The 21,699-nt window shown below is 38.1% G+C and overlaps 1 protein-coding gene across 7 annotated transcripts in view; it reads right to left on the bottom strand.

The window, feature by feature from the left end:
• Nucleotides 1–1,419: 1,419 nt before the first annotated feature.
• The window catches only part of LOC127448233 (rho GTPase-activating protein 6-like), a 60,121-nt gene continuing 39,841 nt past the window's right edge, over nt 1,420–21,699 (bottom strand). Inside the window, exons 9-14 of one of the 7 annotated variants that reach the window (XM_051710618.1) lie at nt 19,559–19,738; nt 16,418–16,515; nt 15,261–15,433; nt 7,217–7,294; nt 2,691–3,146; nt 1,420–2,575 (exon numbers count right to left, since the gene is read on the bottom strand). In XM_051710618.1, coding sequence (XP_051566578.1) covers nt 2,695–3,146; nt 7,217–7,294; nt 15,261–15,433; nt 16,418–16,515; nt 19,559–19,738 — 981 coding nt within the window. In that variant the 3' untranslated portion in view covers nt 1,420–2,575; nt 2,691–2,694. Of the gene's footprint in view, nt 3,147–7,216; nt 7,295–9,228; nt 10,856–15,260; nt 15,434–16,417; nt 16,516–19,558; nt 19,739–21,699 lie in introns of those variants that run through there. The other 6 variants (XR_007898489.1, XM_051710616.1, XM_051710619.1 and 3 more) reach the window with 6 other exon arrangements.

A 21,699-nucleotide genomic window follows, 5' to 3' on the forward strand; every position in this document is an offset into this window, starting at 1 on the left:
AGTAGAAGGCCTATGATTTTTATAAAAAACAGTATGAAAAGTCGGTATGTCCCCATTTAGAAAGCTAAGTAAAAGTGTGTTTGTGTCCACTTCACTGACGTGTACTGCTTTTTTACTATCAATAAAATGTGAGCTGCTCAATCAAATACATCCACAGCTGTGAGGCAGATTTGGCCCATAAAGTGAACCACATGTTATGGGACAAAAGTGAACCACATGTTTTCCTCAAGAGAAATACTTGTTTCAGCAAGAAAGCAGCTTGCTGTGATGATCAGATGTCAATTATTGGACATTTTACCATAATTATCTACGTTATACCCTCTAATTCCTTTTCATTTTGATCAATCAAGAGATCTAAGAAGTGTTGCAATGATGGGATAAAAATCTGTATATGTAATCTGTAAACTGTATAAAAATCCTTGTTGACAGATGTTTACATCATGGCATATTTTGCTGTTGAACATCACTCTTTTATTATGGCTTCCTCTAGTGGTGGATTTCATGAAGTAACTGTGGAAACCAAAAGGAAGGTTTGGCTAGCATTGTCCTAGCTTCGTATTGTCATTTCATTATAGTACAGTAGATATTTTTCCAGTGACTGGTTTAATGAGGACTCTTGCCAGCGTGAAATGGACTTTTTTTTTTTACCTATCAAAACAACTGTCCATTTGACTTCATTTGTTTGAAGAACATACATGAGCAAAACAACAACTGGCTAAATGGAATAACTGAATGTAACAGGGGTAAAATACACTATTTACGGTAACCTTAAAGGTAACCATACAATGCAAGTGAATGGTGACCAGAACTAATAAGGTCCAATAAGCATATAAAGGCAGCTTAAAAGTAATTCATAAGACTCCTGTGGTTTAATCCATGTCTTCTGAAGTGATATGAACTATAAATCTCCACTTTCACATTCTTCTTTTGTTTTTGGCGATTCACATTCTGCGTACGTATCGCCACCTACTGGGCAGGGAGATCTTATAATAAAAAAGGACTTAAATATTGATCTATTTCTATAGACCTATCATATCGCTTCTGAAGACATGGATTAAACCACTGGAGTCTTATGAATTACTTTTAAGCTGCCTTTATGTGCTTTTTGGAGCTTATTAGTTCTGGTCACCATTCACTTGCATTGTATGAACCAACAGAGCTGAAACATTCTTCTAAAAATCTTCATTTGTGTTCTGCAGATGAAAGAAAGTCACACACATCTGGGATGGCATGAGGGTGAGTAAATGATGAGAGAATTTTCATTACCAGTGTCATGAATGAACTGTCCCTTTAAATCTAGTACATCCAGTATCATGATTCAGCTCAAAGCTGATGGGAAATGGAAGTTTCATGTCAAATGAAGACAAAACTGCTGTGATGTTGCAACAGATGTAACAAAATTAACAGACTTCAACAACATTCTTTTTTATTCTGTTTCAGAACATTTCAGATGTATTTGTGACAGGCAAAAAATCATATCGAGAAATACGGGATTATGACATGGAGTCAAAATAATATGGCACAAAATCAAAAAGAAAGGTTTTGAAATGAAGGCAACAGTTTCATTATTTTACAGGATTACACAAGAGTTAATATACTCACTTTAAGACACTTTAAATACAGTGTGCACAGAAGGAAAAGAGTGAGGAACAATTGTGAGAACTATTTGAGCTTCATTTCTGTAAAAGAAGAGATATGCCATCAAATCAATAGCGCTTTTTTTTTTTTTACAAGCCAGCATGATGTGATATTTTCATTCTTTTTCTCTATGTGCTTGTAAAAAAAAGGTTTCAACCCCTTTTGATTGATGAATTCCCATGAACTTTTAAAAGTCATTTTTATAGAGACTACATTCACAAAGAGCTTTTTTCTAGAGTGATATAAATATTTTAGAGCAAAGAGTATAACAAGGAAAATGTTTTTCACTTCAGAAATTTCCATGACGCTTCAGGCCTGGAAATGACATTTGTAAAATTCCCTGATATTTCCAGGGTTTCCATGACCGTATGAACACTGTGCGATGCAGAATTGATCGTTCATTGCGATATAAACAGCATCAGCATTGTAGAATTTCAGGGCATTCTTAAAGGAATATTCCGGGTTCAGTTCAAGTTAAGCTCAATCGACAGCATTTGTGGCATAATGTTGATTATTACAAAAATTATTTTAGACTTGTCCCTCCTTTTCTTTAAAAAAAGCACAAATCAGGGGGCCTGTGTAGCTCAGCGAGTATTGACGCTGACTATCACACCTGGAGTTGCGAGTTTGAATCCAGAGCGTGCTGAGTGACTCCAGCCAGGTCTCCTAAGCAACCAAATTGACCCGGTTGCTAGGGTGGGTAGAGTCACACGGGGTAACCTCCTTGTGGTCGCTATAATGTGGTTCTCACTCTCGGAGGGGCGTGTGGTGAGTTGTGCGTGGATGCCACGGAGAATAGCATGAAGCCTCCACATGCTCCACGGTAACGCGCTCAACAAGCCACGTGATAAGATGCGTGGATTGACGGTCTCGTCCTCCGCCACCCGGATTGAGGCGGGTCACTAAACCACCACGAGGACTTAGAGCGCGTTGGGAACTGGGCATTCCAAATTGGGGAGAAAAAAAAAAGCACAAATCGAGGTTACAGTGAGGCACTTATAATGGAAGTCAATGGGGCAAGATTTATTCTATACATCCTCTATAATTCTTACATTTTTACACCACTGTCTCTGGTAATGTGTCTGTGGTCTCTGACGATAACAGCTGCCATATTTGCCATTTGTCCATTGGCCAGTTTGGGTGTTCATCTGTGAAGCTCTTTGTTGACACAACGATGTGTGACCCCCCCTCCTGATGGGAAGTGATATGGTGCGGTTGTGTTGATCCAACAGGCTGTCCAAAGGCCACAGGAAGTCCGTCATGTTGTTTGGCTGCCAGTGAGGGGCTTACAGGAGGCATTACCGCCTCCTCTGATTGGCTCAGTCTTGTCCGTTGGGTCGATGTGATTGGAGCAGGTGTCGTTTGACTGCAGCAGGGGCTGCTCAGATCTGCTTTACATTCAGCAGTGACTCTGGACGTTTGCGTCTCACACACAGGCTGTTTTGTGTTGCTGTAGTTACTAGTGGATGCCTCGCAGGAGACACTGTTATACAGGTGTCCGTCTGAACCTGAGAGACAAAAACAAATGTATTTTTGTTTAACAGCATGTATTTAAATCAGCACCCACATTATCAGGTGACAGCACTGACAGCAGAAATGCAGCTGAAATTAGAGTTTTGCCCGCTATTTTTATTTTGTGCATCGCGCTGAAGTCAGCAGAAAATGCGCTGTAAACTTGTTTATCGACATGACCATTTGCATTATATGTTTAGTGTTATTCCTGTCACTGAAGAAAAAGTTGGTCGACAAAGGGTTATTTCATCAATGGTAATATCAAATGGTTTGAATTAAAGCATACTGTTGATGAAAATATGAGAAAAAAATATTACTGCAAGATAATAAAGCACTAACACTGTTGATTTATTTAAGAAATATCTAGAAAGTATTTGAATTGAGTTAAATAATCCAGTCATAGTATGTTTGGGATTTTAATGAACTTTACTAACGGGTTAATTATCTGAAATGCATCCTCTATATGTGACATTAATCACTAATGATCAACATGAACGTAATCACAGATCACGGCCCCTAATCACATCCTCCATAGTTTTAGCAATAAATGCATTGAGTTAATATGCGTTATTAATACAAATTGTGTATCCTTTCTTTTATGTTAAAAATATATTTATTTACATTTTTTCTATTATCTGTCTTCTTTATCTTATGTATACATTTTGGATGGTTTATACATATTTTTGTTTATTTTTTTCCTCCACCTGTACTTGTCTTTATGATTGTATTCATACATTGTTTGATCTTATTGAACATTTATATAGAAAAAAAACTCCACAGTTTTACCACCATTTGTGGACTTTTCAGACGGTCCCTTACACACCGTAGGCAAATTTTCCAACTTATATCAATGTTAAATTGGCGATCTGGAATGATTTCACTGTGACGCCATTTGACCAGCTTAAATACGGGACAAATCGCATCCCAATATGCGATAATCAATATGCAATAATCAATATGGGATGCGATTTGTCCCATATTTAAGCTGGTCAAATGGCGTCACGGTGAAATCGTTCCAGATCGCCAATTTTAACATTGATTAATTGATATGAAAATTTACCTACGGTGTGTAAGGGACCGTCTGAAAATTGATATGAAAATTTGCCTACGTCATTTATCATTAAACCTGGGACGATCCCGTATTTTATGGGATGGGTGGCAACCCTAAGTACTGTACATTCTAATTTAAACCTCTGTCTATACAAGAACTCATGAGTGGAAACAGACAATTTCAATGTAGGTTAAATGGTGCTTTTATGACTATTTGCTGTAGTTCTTCGAAATAAAGGCACATCTACTCAAATTTATCTCATGGGATTGAAGCATCGTGCTTTGGTACGTGCATATATGCCCTGATTTAATTTTAGAATAGACCTATTAATAGTAAATGTCATTCATGCTATTATAAACAGTGCAAAGAATGCTTTGCAGTGAGCTGTTTATTATGAAATTTTACTTTACCTCCAGTTTTTTTTCGGAATCGAAAAATAATCAAATAAATCAGTCTGGAATCGACTCTTGGAATCGATTCCAAAACCAGGAATCGGAATCGATTCCCAAATTTCTGGAATCGAACAGCGTTATGAACAGGTGAACTTGAACTAAGTTACCAGCACTCAGAATGCATATGGCAGAATCTTTAAATAATTATAAGTAGTTTATACATTTGGTTAAAGTTCGCTCTGTAACAGTTTGATACAAATTTTTGAAATTTTGTGCATTATTTATAAATAAAATGAAACACACTTCTGTTTTCCATGTTATTTTGAGTAAAATTAAAAATATGACGAAGAAATATTGACTAAATTTAAAGGCCATTTTCATCAAAAGGCAAAAGTTATGAGTACAACAAACTAAGAAAGACAAAAAATACTGGAGTGAACAACTACTATGACTAGCGTGTTCACAACACCAATATTTCAGTAGTCAGTACCGATACCAGTAAAATTTCACGATTCTCGATACCACAAAAAAAGATTTTGTTTTTTAATAATAATAATAAATAGGTAATAAACTATTGAACACCTATTAAAATGTTACATTTCAATGTAAATAATAAGTAAAACAATAGCATGCTTCCTTCGAATGTTTCTAAATCAAGTAAACTTTGCTTCAAGTTTTTTTTAAGTAGGACTCATTGAAATAATTTTTTCTGAATTCCATGTTTTGTTTTGTTTTTATCCCCTTTTTCTCCTAATTTGGAATGCACAATTCCCACTCCTCAGTAGGTCCTCGTGGTGGCGTAGTGACTCGCCTCAATCCGGGTGGCGGAGGACGAATCTCAGTTGCCTCTGCTTCTGAGACCGTCAATTCGCGCATCTTATCACGTGGCTTGTTGAGTGCGTTACCGCGGAGACGTAGCGCGTGTAGAGGCTCATGCTACTCTCCGCGATTCACGCACAACTTACCACGTGCCCCACTTAGAGCGAGAACCACTAATCACGACCACGAGGAGGTTACCCCATGTGACTCTACCCTCCCTAGCAACCGGGCCAATTTGGTTGCTTAGGAGACCTGGCTGGAGTCACTCAGCACGCCCTGGATTCAAACTCGCAACTCCAGGGGTGATAGTCAGCGTCAATACTCGCTGAGCTACCCAGACCCCTGAATTCCATGTTTTAAAGTTTAATTCAATTTCATGATCATTATCAAATTGAGTCTAATCAAAAGAATCAAAACTTTAAATCAAATGAAAATAGAAAAATAACTTTATCAAATGAGGTGCTTTAGAAAAGATCCTCACAACACAATCTAAAACACAACATCGTTCTTATTTTTGTCAAATAAAGTGCTGCACGACAGAGCATCACATTAAAAATGAAAACACTGATGAAAATCTCTTGCTTGTGAGATACAGGTTGAACATAATAATTTTATTAAACACTAGTAAAATATTGCTATTTCTTACATTTCACGTGTCAAGCTTTTATTTTGAATCAAACATTTATTTTGACATGAAGACTTTTTACGTTAGCTTCATCTTCCGGATAAGACTTTGAATATAAAATGCTGCGAATTAATATTATATTGTACATATATAGTCTGCAGGTGCTGCACGTGTCACAGTGAGTAGGCGCTCTCTTTTGTCATCTAATACAATAAGCACAGAGCGCGATGCTCATAAATTGTGATGTTTTCAGCATATGAGCGGCTTCACACATTGTGTTTGCAGCTGCAGCACATGCAGACTGGATATTTATTTAATGAAATCACATCCATTTGAGGTTTAATAATCACACTAGGACATATCACAATTTTAATTAATTGTCCATTTCAGTGTAAAGGCGTCACAGAACACATGCTCAAGCATTTGTAAGCAGCCGTCTATCAGTCAGACAGCACGGGGACCGAACATAGTCGGTGTTCAGTACTACAGGTACTGTAGAAACACTGGTCTCGTTACATCTTTTATAATCTAGTATCAACTTGGTACCAAAGTCCCGGTATTTTTGACATCACTACCTACTACCATAGTTTAAAAAAAGACACACAAACAGCAATTTCTATTCAACAATCAAATGTGTAAACCACTGAATTCAAACAACTAACCAGTTTATAGCAACACTTCAAGTAGTTTGATTACCATTTGCATGTAAACGTGAATGCTGGCATGTAAATTAGATTTCATGATTATCAAATTTTGTATCAGTTCTCAATGGCCAACTCACGTTAACCATTTAATAATATATGGCTGATACTAAAGGAGTTTACACTACATCAGAGATCTTCAATTGGGATGGTGCATCACAAGAACATAAAGGCAAGGGTTAGAGAAAGTGACGCTCCGTCACATGACTAAAAATTGAGAAAATATGTGCTGCAACGCACTCTGACTGATGCATCTGTTCACCAATGAGAATCTCAGAGAGGTGGGCCAGGTGTTTTTTTTGGGGGGAAATCCAATTCTCTGTATTTCCACTGGATTTTAAACTGCCACGGCTCTGTGAACACCCTCAAAACGGAGCCAAACACTCTGTCAGAGCTTTAATCTCAATCCTAATATTGACATCGATGAAGTCTGATATTCTGTTGTTGATTGACACACAAGTTGGCTGGTGATTTGTACCTGCGAGTAGTCTGTCTTGAAATCTTGACAGCAGAGAAGTGTGTTGTGTTTCCCAAACATTCTCATAGAACAACTCACCTGTGGAAAAAAGCATGTTCATTCATGACACGTACAGCATTGTGTTAGTCATTTGAATATTCTTTACTGTAAAACAAGCTAATATGCAAATAGTCCAAGACAAAATACACTTATATTCTAGATGCACACTCTGAAAATAAGTCTTAACCCTCAGAGACCCAGCAAAGCAGAATTGCAATATTTGTTTACAGCAAATAAACAACACTGCACCTATTTTTTATTACAAATGGTAAAATACTATACATAACTGTAACACAACAACATTTTTGGTGGGAAAGAAAATGGCATATTCAATGTCACAGCTTGCTAAAGTCACACAATAGTAACAAAAGTAAATATCCTAAAATATATATACAGGTGCATCTCAATAAATTAGAATGTCGTGGAAAAGTTCATTTATTTCAGTAATTCAACTCAAATTGTGAAACTCGTGTATTAAATAAATTCAATGCACACAGACTGAAGTAGTTTAAGTCTTTGGTTCTTTTAATTGTGATGATTTTGGCTCACATTTAACAAAAACCCACCAATTCACTATCTCAAAAAATTAGAATACATCATAAGACCAATAAAAAAACATTTTTAGTGAATTGTTGGCCTTCTGGAAAGTATGTTCATTTACTGTATATGTACTCAATACTTGGTAGGGGCTCCTTTTGCTTTAATTACTGCCTCAATTCGGCGTGGCATGGAGGTGATCAGTTTGTGGCACTGCCGAGGTGGTATGGAAGCCCAGGTTTCTTTGACAGTGGCCTTCAGCTCATCTGCATTTTTTGGTCTCTTGTTTCTCATTTTCCTCTTGACAATACCCCATAGATTCTCTATGGGGTTCAGGTCTGGTGAGTTTGCTGGCCAGTCAAGCACACCAACACCATGGTCATTTAACCAACTTTTGGTGCTTTTGGCAGTGTGGGCAGGTGCCAAATCCTGCTGGAAAATGAAATCAGCATCTTTAAAAAGCTGGTCAGCAGAAGGAAGCATGAAGTGCTCCAGAATGTCTTGGTAAACGGGTGCAGTGACTTGTGTTTTTTGAAAACCAAATGGACCAACACCAGCAGATGACATTGCACCCCAAATCATCACAGACTGTGGAAACTTAACACTGGACTTCAAGCAACTTGGGCTATGAGCTTCTCCACCCTTCCTCCAGACTCTAGGACCTTGGTTTCCAAATGAAATACAAAACTTGTTCTCATCTGAAAAGAGGACTTTGGACCACTGGGCAACAGTCCAGTTCTTCTCCTTAGCCCAGGTAAGACGCCTCTGACGTTGTCTGTGGTTCAGGAGTGGCTTAACAAGAGGAATACGACAACTGTAGCCAAATTCCTTGACATGTCTGTGTGTGGTGGCTCTTGATGCCTTGACCCCAGCCTCAGTCCATTCCTTGTGAAGTTCACCCAAATTCTTGAATCAATTTTGCTTGACAATCCTCATAAGGCTGCGGTTCTCTCGGTTGGTTGTGCATCTTTTTCTTCCACACTTTTTCCTTCCACTCAACTTTCTGTTAACATGCTTGGATACAGCACTCTGTGAACAGCCAGCTTCTTTGGCAATGAATGTTTGTGGCTTACCCTCCTTGTGAAGGGTGTCAATGATTGTCTTCTGGACAACTGTCAGATCAGCAGTCTTCCCCATGATTGTGTAGCCTAGTGAACCAAACTGAGAGACCATTTTGAAGGCTCAGGAAACCTTTGGAGGTGTTTTGAGTTGATTAGCTGATTGGCATGTCACCATATTCTAATTTTTTGAGATAGTGAATTGGTGGGTTTTTGTTAAATGTGAGCCAAAATCATCACAATTAAAAGAACCAAAGACTTAAACTACTTCAGTCTGTGTGCACTGAATTTATTTAATACACGAGTTTCACAATTTGAGTTGAATTACTGAAATAAATTAACTTTTCCACAACATTCTAATTTATTGAGATGCACCTGTATATTTTTATAATCAGTGGCTTGCTAAAAACATATTGGAGGAAAAAAAGACAATATATTGTATCATCAATCTCTATGTTTGGGTCTCTGCAGGTTAAAGGGATAGTTCCCCGCAAAATGAAAATTCTGTCATTATTTACTCACCATCATGACATTCCAAACCGGTAATATTTTCTTGTGTGGTGCACAAATGACATTTTTTTTAACCTTCCTATACTGTTTGTTTCCTTTATCTGAGCAGTACAAGACTTCATGGCTTTTCCACCACTTGCCCTCTGAACACACACACACACACACACAAAACTGACTTGATTTGAGAAGTCTAAAAAAAAGAAAGAAAAAGCAACACCTTTACTGTTCATGGTCAAAATTGACTGCCCACAGGATGTGGAAAAAAAAAAAAAAAAAAAGAGCAATATTTTTTATCTGATGCAATATATAAATCAGCCACAATGCAGAAATGAAGGGTGAACACACACACTGAATGAACTGGTGACACTATAACACAGAGCATTTTTTAAAAAACATTTTGTCAAATAAAATCTATAAATCAGCCACAATGCAGAACACACACACCCATGTTGGTACTCCTATCATTACGAGGACTCTCCATAGACATAATGATTTTTATACTGTTCAAACTATATATGTTCTCCCCTAAACCTAACCATCACAGAAACCGTTCGAAATTTTTACATTTACAAAAAAAAAAAAATATATATATATATATTTTTAAGCCATTTGAATTGCAGGGACTCTAGGGGTGTCCTCATAAACCACACTTATAGCATAATACCCTCACAATTACTAGTGTGTAACCTAAAAAAATGTCCTCATATACCACCAAAACATACACAGAAATTTGTGAGACTAACACAGCCAGCATGCAGAACACCACACACACACACACACACACACGACAAAGTCTTGTGTCAAAGTCAAAGAGTCTTCTGTTTTATACACTAATTGAATTTCCACAGTCCATTGCTGTTAGTTTTCATATTAATTTACTTTGAGTTATACAATTTTGACATTTGAAATAAATGTAACCCCAGGTCAGGTTTGACTGCAAGCATAATGTGACATTATTACAAAAACAAACACTTCAAAACAGTTAAAAACACAAAAACAAATGTTAAACTTGGACAACATTTTTTTTTTTTTGATAATGTCTACATATATTTGTATACATATTATAACTGTCTCCTTAAAATGAACACAGCTATAATAGGGAGGGATTACCTACATTATATTGTACTGTTTTATCTCAGAACAAAAACATAGCTGCACAAGTTATTTAGAAATCCAGATGAATTGTATTTACAAACAAAAAGAAATAAATTTCAACATAAACATATAAAAATAGAGAACAGTCTTAGCAAAACAGATCATGAAACAATTCAATAATCAGTTAAATAATCAACCATCAATCTCCATGCAGCTGATGAGGAATGAAGACAAAGAAAGTGCAACCGCCTTGTCGGGAGTGTTGTTCCAAAGTTAAGTAATCCACATGTTCCAAAAAGAAAACAGAATTCTTGGTCTTCTAGCTGTTTCCAACCTCTCAGCACAACAGTTCTTTACAGGAACACCAAGCGAAGTTGTAAGCATCAAATGTGAAGTCCTTCTACAAAACATACAAATACCCCAACCACTAGATTAGCAAACCAACCAAAAACCATAGAACGTGGTTCAAACCTTTATCAGTCAAAGCAAACTCACCCAACTAGGAAATACAAACATAAAATTCACACAGTTAGATCCCCAAAGAAAGATAACCAATTACTTTCAGTTGAGCTTTAAACAGACGTTCCTCAACTAAGACAAGAAAGAGAATAAAAGAGGTAGAGAGCAGGCCATGCTGCTGTTCACCCATGCTGATCATGACTACTTCTTCTTCTTGTTTTTTACTGGCGGTTCGCATTCTTAGTGCATTACCGCCATCTACTGTGGGTAATGGATCAGAAACGTTCCTACTATATACTTCCCCAGGCTTATCAGGACTAAAAGCTTCCAATGGCGCTGCGTGTTCAGCTCCTCCATTTTTAGTCATGAATTATACTTCCCCTCAGGCTACTCTTATATGGTGCTTTAAGCAACTTAGCGCCCCCTAACAGCGAGGAAGAAAATGACATTATAAAACAGCCTAGCAACAGGCTTGATACTGTTACATATCCCTCCCTTCATTAGAGTACTTCTACCAGTTCATAGAAGGGCTTTAAATTTTGGACATGAACTGTGTCGACTTGATCGAGGTTACCGAGTAAGGACATACAATAATTAACTGGGCCTAGACATTTGCAAATTTTAGCAGGGCTTTTCCATTTGGCAGATAGCTTTGCCATAAAACCCTCCTCTGCTCGAGACAAAGAATGAGCACGAACCCAAACCAGGTCGCCCTTCTGAAAAAACATTTGCTTCCTCGAGGTTGTAGTAATGTCTCTTTTTCAGCTGGGCTCGCTCCACATTCTCGTTTACGGACTGAACAAAGTACCACGTCATAAGCAGGGCTGCTAGGATTTGGAGGTCTTGGAAGAGCCCTCTCTAGAGGTTCCTTCAGCTTGCGTCTTAAGTCAATCTCAGCTGGAGTAAAACCAGTACTTTCCTGTCAAGCGGTATTAATGGCAAACCGGAATTCAGCCAACCAGCGATCCCAATAGTGGTGTTGATCTCCCACATTTGAGGCGATCATGGTTTTAAGCGTTCTGTTGATCTGCTCTGTGAGGTTAATTTGTGGATGATATGGAGTTGTCAATTATTGAATCAATCACCATTGTTTGCACACAAGATTAAGCAGGTTAGAAGTGAATTGGGCTCCTCTATCAGAAACTAGATAGACTGGTGTACCCCATCTTGTGAATATCTCATCCACTAGGATGTGAACTATCTGCAGAGATTTGGCTACTCTTAAGGTAAACAGTTCGACCCACTTGGAGCAATAGTCTACCACAACCAGAAGGTTCTCATTCTGCCTTGAACATTTAGGAAATGGTCCCATCAAATCTATACCTACCATGTATCCAGGCTCTTCCACTGTTGTTGACTGTAGATACCCAGATAATTTGGAGAAGGTTGGCTTGTATTTCTGACATACTTGGCATTCTTTGCAGTGCTTCCATACATCAGAATGTAAACTGGGCCAATAAGCTGTTTCCAACAGCTGCATCAGTGTTTTCAGATGCCCAAAATGACCACTAAGATGGTTGTCATGGGCGTATCTCAGAAAATCCCCTCGAAGGCAAGCAGGTATGACCAATTATAACTTCCGTCCTTTCTGGCCATCTGGAACACTCCTGAAAAGAAATCCATTCTTGACCACATAGTGGATTCTTGATGAGTCTGGGTTGGTTTGAGAAATGGCTAACTGGATTAGGTCCTGTACCTCAGGGTCCTTTAGCTGAGCATTGGCGATGTTAGTCCAGTCTACAAGCCAATTGGTTGGAGCTAGGGGTGTCATTGAACTAGTGGCTTTGATAACAGCTATCCTATCAGGTGCTGATGCTTTATTCAAGCTCCATGACAAAGTGTCCGGCACCATATTTTTAGGACCCCCTCAAAAACGAGATGGTTCATCTCAAGGGGTTTATCCTAATAAAAAAAATTGTCTCAACATTGCACTGACCCTTCCTGTATTTCATAATGAATTCAAAACCCTGAAGATGAATGGTCCATCGAGTGAGCCTTGATGAAGGCTTGGTGTGATGGAAAACCCAAGTGAGGGCAGCGTGGTCAGTAATCACCACAAATGACCTACCCTCTAGGTAAGGCCATCATTTTTCAATGGCCCATAAAACAGCAAGGCATTACTTCTTGGACACTGAGGAGGCTTTCTGGGCTCCATAAAGAAGCCAAGAAGCATATGCGACAACTTGCTCCTCCCCTTTGGATTCTTGGGTTAACACTGCTCCCAAACATTCCTCACTAGTGTCAGTCTGAACTTTGAATGGCTTGTTAATGCCTGGTGGAAACAAGACTGGAGCATTTATCAAGGCACACTTGATCACTTCAAAGGACTCTTGACAGGCTTCAGTCCATGCCCAAGTGGCTCCTTTTTGCTTCAAAGCATGAAGAGATGCTGCTTTCTCTGCAAAATGTGGGATGAACCTATGGTACCACCCTGCTAATCCCAAAAATCGTTGAACCTCTTTTCACCTCTCCAGACAATCAATGACAGATTTTCCTAAGACTTGAATACTTAACTCCAGTACTTTCTGAACTCTTTCGCACTCCCTTTCTACTCGGTATGTCAGTCTTTCCTCTACCAACTTACACCTGTTCTCATCCTCCTCCTGTGTAGAACACAGACCCACCTTCTGTGCACAATCCCCAAGGTGTTCCTCAAGGGTTGTAACTCGTTCAGATAGCCTTTCCACCAATTCTCAAACAACAACACAAAAGTTCGGTTCTGCCGGTGGCGGTGGAGGAAAAGGAACTCCGGGCAAATCATCAGTCTCTTCAATTTACTCTCTCTTTCCAACTCAATATACAATTCACTAAGGGTTGTGATGAGCTCTCTCATGGGTTCTCTTCTTGTCACAAAAGGTTCCGCCTTCTAGCTGTTTCCAACTTCGTAGTACAACAGTTCTTTGTGTGCTAATGTGCACAATGTGAATTCCTTCTACAAAACATACAAATACCCCAACCACTAGATTTGCAAACCAACCAAAAACCATAGAACATGTGGTTTAAACCTTTATCAGTCAAAGCAAACTCACCCAACTACGAAAAACAAACATAAAATACACACAGTTAGATACACGAAAGATAACCATTAACTTATTTTCAGTTGAGCATTAAACAGACGTTCCTCAACTAGGACAAGAAAGAGGAAAAAAAGAGGTAGAGAGCAGGCCATGCTGCTATTCACCCATGCTGATCATGACTACTCCTTTTTCTTCTTCTTCTTCTTTTTAACGGCGGCTCGCAAACTTAAATAGTGCATTACCGCCATCTACCATTAACATGGACCAGAGACTTTCCCTTCTGTAACGCCCCCTCCTCATTAGACTTTCCAGGGCCCAGGTCTCCACTGGCGCTGCATGTTTAGCTCCTCCAGTGTACACCAGGCCCTACCCAGCCCAAAAAGGGAGAGAAAGAATATACTATTCTATATCTGTACTATTTCTATTCAATACTGTCTTATAAATGCCCATACCAACTTATTCTTCCATCTAAACTATATTCTTCCAATTAACTGTGATCTCTTCAGAAACTGTACTAATATAGATATCACATATCATGATTTATTCTTCCCCTCAGGCTACTCTTATGTGGTGCTTTAAGCAACTTAGCGCCCCCTAACAGCGAGGAAGAAAATTACATTATAAAACAGCCTAGCAACAGGCTTGAGACTGTTACAATATTAGTACAAAAAACTGGCACTTCAAAACTTCTAAACTTGGACAAATAATTGTTTGATAATGTCTACATATATATCCAAAAAGTGGAAATGTTATAATTTCTTTAAAAACAAATACATCTGTATTGTTTCTGGTCAAAAATGACTGCGAACAGTAAGGTGGCCCATCTTTAACAGAAAAGGAGGGTTAAGAATATCCTGGCCGCTGTTGTCCAAATAATGAAAGTGAATGGGAACTGGATCGGTTAAGCTAAAAAATGATAAAAAAAAAAAAGGACCATAAAAGTATTATAAAAGTGGTCCATAAAACGTGTGCACTATACTGTATTCCAAGTCTTCCAAGTTATTCTGTATGAAAGTTATTTGTCTACTTTTTAGTATCATTTTTGCAAATCCCCAGTCCTCATTTAAGTTAATTATATGGGAAAAAAGAGGCCAAGGTATTCACCTTTTGTGTGCCATGGAAAAAAGAAAGTCACACACAGGTTCAGAACGGCATGTGGGTGAGTAAATGATGAAAGAGATTTTAATTTTGTTTAATATTTAATATCATAGGATATTTTGCTTCTCAGGTGAATTTATCTTGTTTTAAGGACATTTTACTGGAAAATAAGAGAAAGATACCAGTTTGGAAAATGATTTTTTTGCCGTGTTGAGTAGTAAATAAACCCACCAGTGTGCTCCTGTGAGGGTGAGAGACGAGATTTCACCGCGATGTTGCGTGTGAGTGCGTCTAGACTCATTGTGAGATTTTCATCGGCTTGTCTTGATGGGTGCAGCCACTCTGAGAGAACAGGAGAGTTGTTTTCATAAGGTGAGATCTCTCCACTGGAGGACGTCGAATCACTGGAGGAGAAAAGTGAACAGTAGAAGTCTTTGGGGACACTTTGAGATAAAACTTTTTAACAGTTCACCCAAAGTAAAAATTCAGTCATTATTTACTCACCCTCAAGTTGTACAAAACTTATATGCTGTTATTTTTTTTATTCACTCTTTCTGTTACAGGAATGTTCCAGGTTCAGTGTAAGTTAAGTTTCATCAATAGCATTTGTTTCTTTTTATGCATTTGCATTTTATTGTGTTTTCGGTGATTTTTAGAGATCGGCAGTCAAAATCACCATCCACTTTTATTTTATGTAAAAAACAAGAGTTCTGACATTCTGCCTAACATCTCATTTTGTGTTCCTCAGAATAAATAAATAAATACAGGTTTAAAACAACGTGAGGGTGAGTAAATGAAGAAAGAATGTTCGCTTTTGGGTGGTCTAGTTTTTTTTTTTTTTTTCCTGGAATGCCCAATTCCCAATGCACTCTTAAGTCCTTGTGGTGGTGTAGTGACTTGCCTCAATCCGGGTGGCGGAGGTCGAATCTCAGTTGCCTCTGCATCCGAGACCGTCAATCTGCGCATCTTATCACGTGGCTTGTTGAGCGTGTTACCACGGAGACCTAGTGTGTGTGGAGGCTCACGCTACTCTCCGCAGCATCCACGCACAACTCACCACATGCCACACCAAGAGTGAGAACCACATTATAGTGACCACAAGGAGGTTACCCCATGTGACTCTACCTACCCTAGCAACTGGGCCAATTTGGTTGCTTAGGAGACCTGGCTGGAGTCACTCAGCACGCCCTGGATTTGAACTCGTGAGCTCCAGCTGTGGTAGTCAGCGTCTTTACTCGCTGAGCTACCCAGGCCCCCCTGGGTGGTCTAGTCTTAAGAAATTCTAAGAGCTATCATCCACTCATCTTCAACATGAAGATAATTAGCAGTATTTGATGTGATAATAGTTGTTTCTGTGAGAACATCAGATTCAGAACAGATTCACTTACTCACTCTGTGTTGTTTTCCTCCTCAGCAGATAATTCACCACATCACTGTCTGTGTCCATCAAACTTAACAGAACTTCATTCTGGAGTTCAGCAGAAATCTAAAAGAATTAAACATGTCAACTCTATTTATGTGCTCACGGCATGTTATCTGTTTCTTCTTAATGGACCCTGAAACCCACTATCAAGACTATAATGAAAACCGCTGAAATAATGCGCAAAATATAATCGGAATCAAGTCACAAAACATATTGAAATTACTAGAAGTTTTTATGCATTTTTTATGCACAGATTTCACCTGAGAGAAAGAACTTCTCTGGAATATGTTTGGTTTAAACCAAGTCACATGTTGAGGTAGTTTGAAAACTCTGAACAAATGAAATATTCCTGGGAATTTATGGCATGTTTAAAAAAATGCTCAAGCGACTTTTATTATTTTAGTGACATTCATTCCTTTCCACTGATGTAGATTGGATCTGTTAATTGCAGTGGTACCATGTTTATATTACAATACAGGTACAATGAAAGAAGATTATATATAAAAATATTCTAAAAAGACAAGTTCCTTACAGGTTCACTTCCATTGTAAGTGCCTCACTGTAACCTCGATTTTTGCCCTCTTTTTAAGAAAAGGAGGGACGAGTCGAAATAATTTTTTTGTGGTAATCAACATTATGCCACAAATGCTGTCGATTGAGCTGAACTTGAACCCGGAATATTCCTTTAATGCCTGAAACATACTTTACACAAGTAAGCATACGCAGATGCGAGAGCTTGGCTAACGTGCGGTCCAGCTGAACGTACATAACGCACATTTTTGCGTTACTGTGGTGGTAACAAACCTAAGTCCTCAAGGGGGCGATAGAGTTACCTTCAAAAGTCTGTGACATTAAACCGGATGTGCAGGGGTGTAAAAAGTACTCAGAAATTATACTTAAATGAAAGTTAACTGAGTGAAGTATCTCGCCAAAAACATACTTGAGTGAAAGTAAAAAAGTATTCACATTAAACTGTACTTAAGTATTAAAAAAGTAAAAAGTAACTTTTTTCCTAGCTAGAATGTAATCAGGAGAGGAGAGAGGATGTTGTTAAATTCGATTGGTTTGAAAGTCGCCTTTTTACTGTCTCCGACGACTGTCGTATTTCTCCCACACTGGCATTTGCAACCTGGTCAAAGAATCATGTTACAATACCTACGTAACACAGCAATTTCCTGGTGAAATGAACACTAGAGGTGCTAAAACAACAATGACTTTTGTACCCTTTCACACAAATCACGAGTAAAACGGCAGATTATCAGTTTATAAACACTTACTTTTCACCTGTTCCTCACACAATGCTATCTTATGACATCGTAAACACTTTTACTATAGCGCATGACTCATTTTAACGTTTGCATTACATAATCAACTACATTTACAAGCTTGTTTGAGTGTGATCATATTGCTCAACTGATAGAGCGTTGCACTTGTGATGTAAAGAAGCGGAGTATGAGTCCTGAAGAGCACACGAGTCCACATGTGAACTCAAAGTGTCATAGAAGCACCACAAAATGACATGGTTGTGTTTAGGTTTAGGTTTAAGGTTTAGGGTAGGGAGGTCGGTTTAAATCTTGATAGAAAATTAACCTTAATATCCTCATCTGTTCGGGAGAACATTTCACTTGCTTTTAGCGCCACACAGTGGACATTTCACCTCAGAACTTCCCTGAGAGACGTAATGAACCAGAGAAGGCACTCACGAATTGCAATGTCAGAGCACCCAGTCCCTTGAGACATAAAAAGAAAGATAAAAAAAAGCTTTGGAGAAAGCTAGTAATGTTGCTGGTTTTGTGAACTGCTTTCTGAGGTTTGCTACCAAACCTTGCTGTTGAGCAGATGGATTTTTATTAATATTAATGTTTGCTCAGATTCCGTTATTTTTATTATCGTTATTATCATCATTATCATTGCTGGTTCTATAGTTATTATTATAACTAATAGTTGCCTAACAACAACAATAATAATTCAGCAAATAGGAAATACAAATTTATAGATATGATTTAAATATTAAGGCAAGTGTAGAAATAAATGACATGTACACATTTAATTACAAAAGCCTTTTGTTTTTTATATACTGTATATATTTGCAACATGAATGATCATTTTTGACTTCATAACTGTCCAATCTGTAGAAGTAGCAGGCGTTTAGAATGAAGGTTAGGACAAAGAAACGTCAATATTTCTCACTTCGTGCTCATAGTTTTGAGTGATTACATCACATTCAGTCGGGCACTCACATACGGTCTAGTCGCACAAATATTTCAACGTATCCGAAGCTCAAATCAGATTCGTAATTCCGCCTCTGCAGATGGTCAGAACTCCACACAGCCGCCACATGACACTGTCGTTTGTCGGATGCAGTAAAAGGGCAGCTGCAGTGCAGTAAGACGAAAGAAAATGATCTGCAAAAATGTAATGAGAACTTTTCAAGTTTAAATAAAATTGTAAGTAAAAAAGTACTATTTTTTCTTTGGGAATGTACTTTAGTACAAGTATTCCGTTTAAACTGCACTCAAGTAAAGTACAAAAATAAAATAAATACTTAATCATTTTTACTCAATTAATTATTCAGGTATCTAGCTACAAACGTGATTTTAGCTCACTTGTTTATGTAGAATTTCTTCAAACTGTTGCTCCACCATGAGAGAATTTGACTTGAAAGAGAAAACTCACCGTTGAAGCGGACAGTTCGCGCTAATTTCCGCTGTAGCGCATGTTGTGGCAACGTTGAGAATGGCACGCGCACTTGCGTTGCATTACGAATTGCGCTCTGACACATTCTGGAATGCAACTACGCATGAAATCGAGCCTGCGTAGCTAGAAGCGGCAGAGTTTTGGCCTTAAGGCGTGCTTTTCTGAGGAGCTGCTTTGAAGTTGCTTTTATGCATTGTGTCTTCAGTGGTCCAAAACATCTGTGTCACTTTTCTGGACATGTCAGATGACTGGGTTGGAAAACAATGTGTTTTAATGGCCAAAACATCCAATATAAACTCTATAAACCAGAACTGAAGAAACTCATAAAACTGCCATAACGAATAGGTGTCCAGCGCTAATTTTCAGTGTATTGCATTATTAAGGTCTGTCTTAAAAAAATCAGTCATACCATGAACAGTGTTTCATGTGAGTCGATCATGTGCTGGACGACTGTGATTATGGCGGCGCTGTCCTCGACACGAGCTGAACTCTGAACACTGAACTCTTTCTCTGAACTTTTCTGCTTGTGAAGGAGGTTCGGTCCAAATATGGTGGCCAGATTTAGTGATGTCATCTTGTTGCCAATAACCTAAATTACAGAGAGGAAATTAACATTAGCACTGATGCTTTTGGCAGATACTTTTATCCAGAGTGAAGAGTTAAAGGAATAGTTCAACCACAAATGAAAGTTCTGATACACAGATGGATGGAAAAAAATGTGAACTAGTGCTTAAAGATTAATAATGGTGTAAATGGACACGTACACAACTTTCTACTTAAGTGAGATCACAAACAAATGGGATTAATGCAGTTCATCACAATGGCATAATTGGTGATCTGAAATCCATCTCATCTTGGTTTTCTGTGCCTCAAAATGCAAACAGACACACAATGATGACGTAAAATGTTTTGGAATTATAGTATTGGGACGTTTTGTGATTCTTGTGAACAAAGCAATGATTTATGTAATGTATGAGATCATAGTTTTATGTAATCTAAATTTTGCTGTTTTGTTTAATGTTTGGTCCATCCATCTGTGTGTCATTTAAATTTTCCACTCAGCCTGAAGTTTTAAAAAGGGTGATTTTTTTTTATTTATTTTATTTTGTCAGAGTATTCATCATTTCAAGCAAACAGTCATTGTAGCAAAGGAGATTCAAAATTGTGATTTCAATTGATTTTTTTTTTTTTACTAAATTAACACAAGGAATTGTTTTTTATTAATATATGATATTAAATCATATTTATATGCACTTATAAAACATACATAGTAATAAACATCAATATTTACCTAACATTTATTTTTATGAAATATTTTAATGTTTTTGAGGGCTGTCAATTGATTAAAATCTTAATCTATTTAAATACATGTCATGCCTATTAATTAATCAAATGAATCACAATTAACTGCATGTTAATATTTGCTGAGAAAGGCCCCCAATTAAATATAATTCAATGTACGCTGACTATCACCCCTGGAGTCGCGAGTTCAAATCCAGGGCGTGCTGAGTGACTCCAGCCAGGTCTCCTAAGCAACCAAATTGGCCCGGTTGCTAGGGAGGGTAGAGTCACATGGGGTAACCTCCTCGTGGTCACTATAATGTGGTTCTCGCTCTTGGTGGGGTGCGTGGTTACTGCGGAGAATAGTGTGAAGCCTCCACACGCGCTATGTCTCCACGGTAACGCGCTCAACAAGTCATGTGATAAGACATTACTCAGACACGGAGGCAACTGAGATTCGTCCTCCGCCACCCGGATTGAGGCGAGTCACTACACCACCACGAGGACTTAGTGCGCATTGGGAACTGGGCATTCCAAATTGGGGAGAAAATATATAAATATAATTCGATGTAAATAATACATAATAATTCAAATAAATAAATACATATACTGTTTTAAGATTGAAATACATTGTATTACTGTGGCAGAAAAGTAAAGCATTGATTAGACAATACAAAAGTGGCTTTAGATCAGGCCTAGAGTAACAGCAGTCCATCTAGCAATTAAGTTGGTCAATCTGTTCTGGTTTCACAGGGCATGTATTTGCATTCCATCTGTGCCATTTTTAATATCTAACTGGGTTTCAGAGTCATAAATGCTGTGTTTTTGAGATTCTGTGCCAAGTTGAAACTTTGAAGATCACGTCTCGAGATCATTGCATTCTGGTGCGAGCAGTTCTCATTCTGTGGCTGCGTTTCTTGTGAGGTTTGTCAAGGTGCGCTGACTGCCCCCTGCTGATGCGACTCGTAAAAACATGTATCTCAAGCTTGAATTACTCAGATGGCAGGAAAATATATACTTTTATTACTGAATGTATGTCCTGTACATGTTAGGGGGCATGATTAATTGCATTATTAATTTTTAACGCATTTTTAAAAATATAATTACTCAAACTAAATTAACACGTTAAATCAACAGCCCTAGTTTGTTTGTTTTTAATGCCATTCCAGCATCTAAGGCAATTTTTTTATGATGAAATCCAAGTTAAAATATAAAAACAGATAAAAAAATTAAAAACATTTATCAACCCCCTCAACTCTGCGTACCCGG

This window comes from Myxocyprinus asiaticus, chromosome 11, assembly GCF_019703515.2.
Source record: "Myxocyprinus asiaticus isolate MX2 ecotype Aquarium Trade chromosome 11, UBuf_Myxa_2, whole genome shotgun sequence".
Lineage (NCBI taxonomy): Eukaryota > Metazoa > Chordata > Actinopteri > Cypriniformes > Catostomidae > Myxocyprinus > Myxocyprinus asiaticus.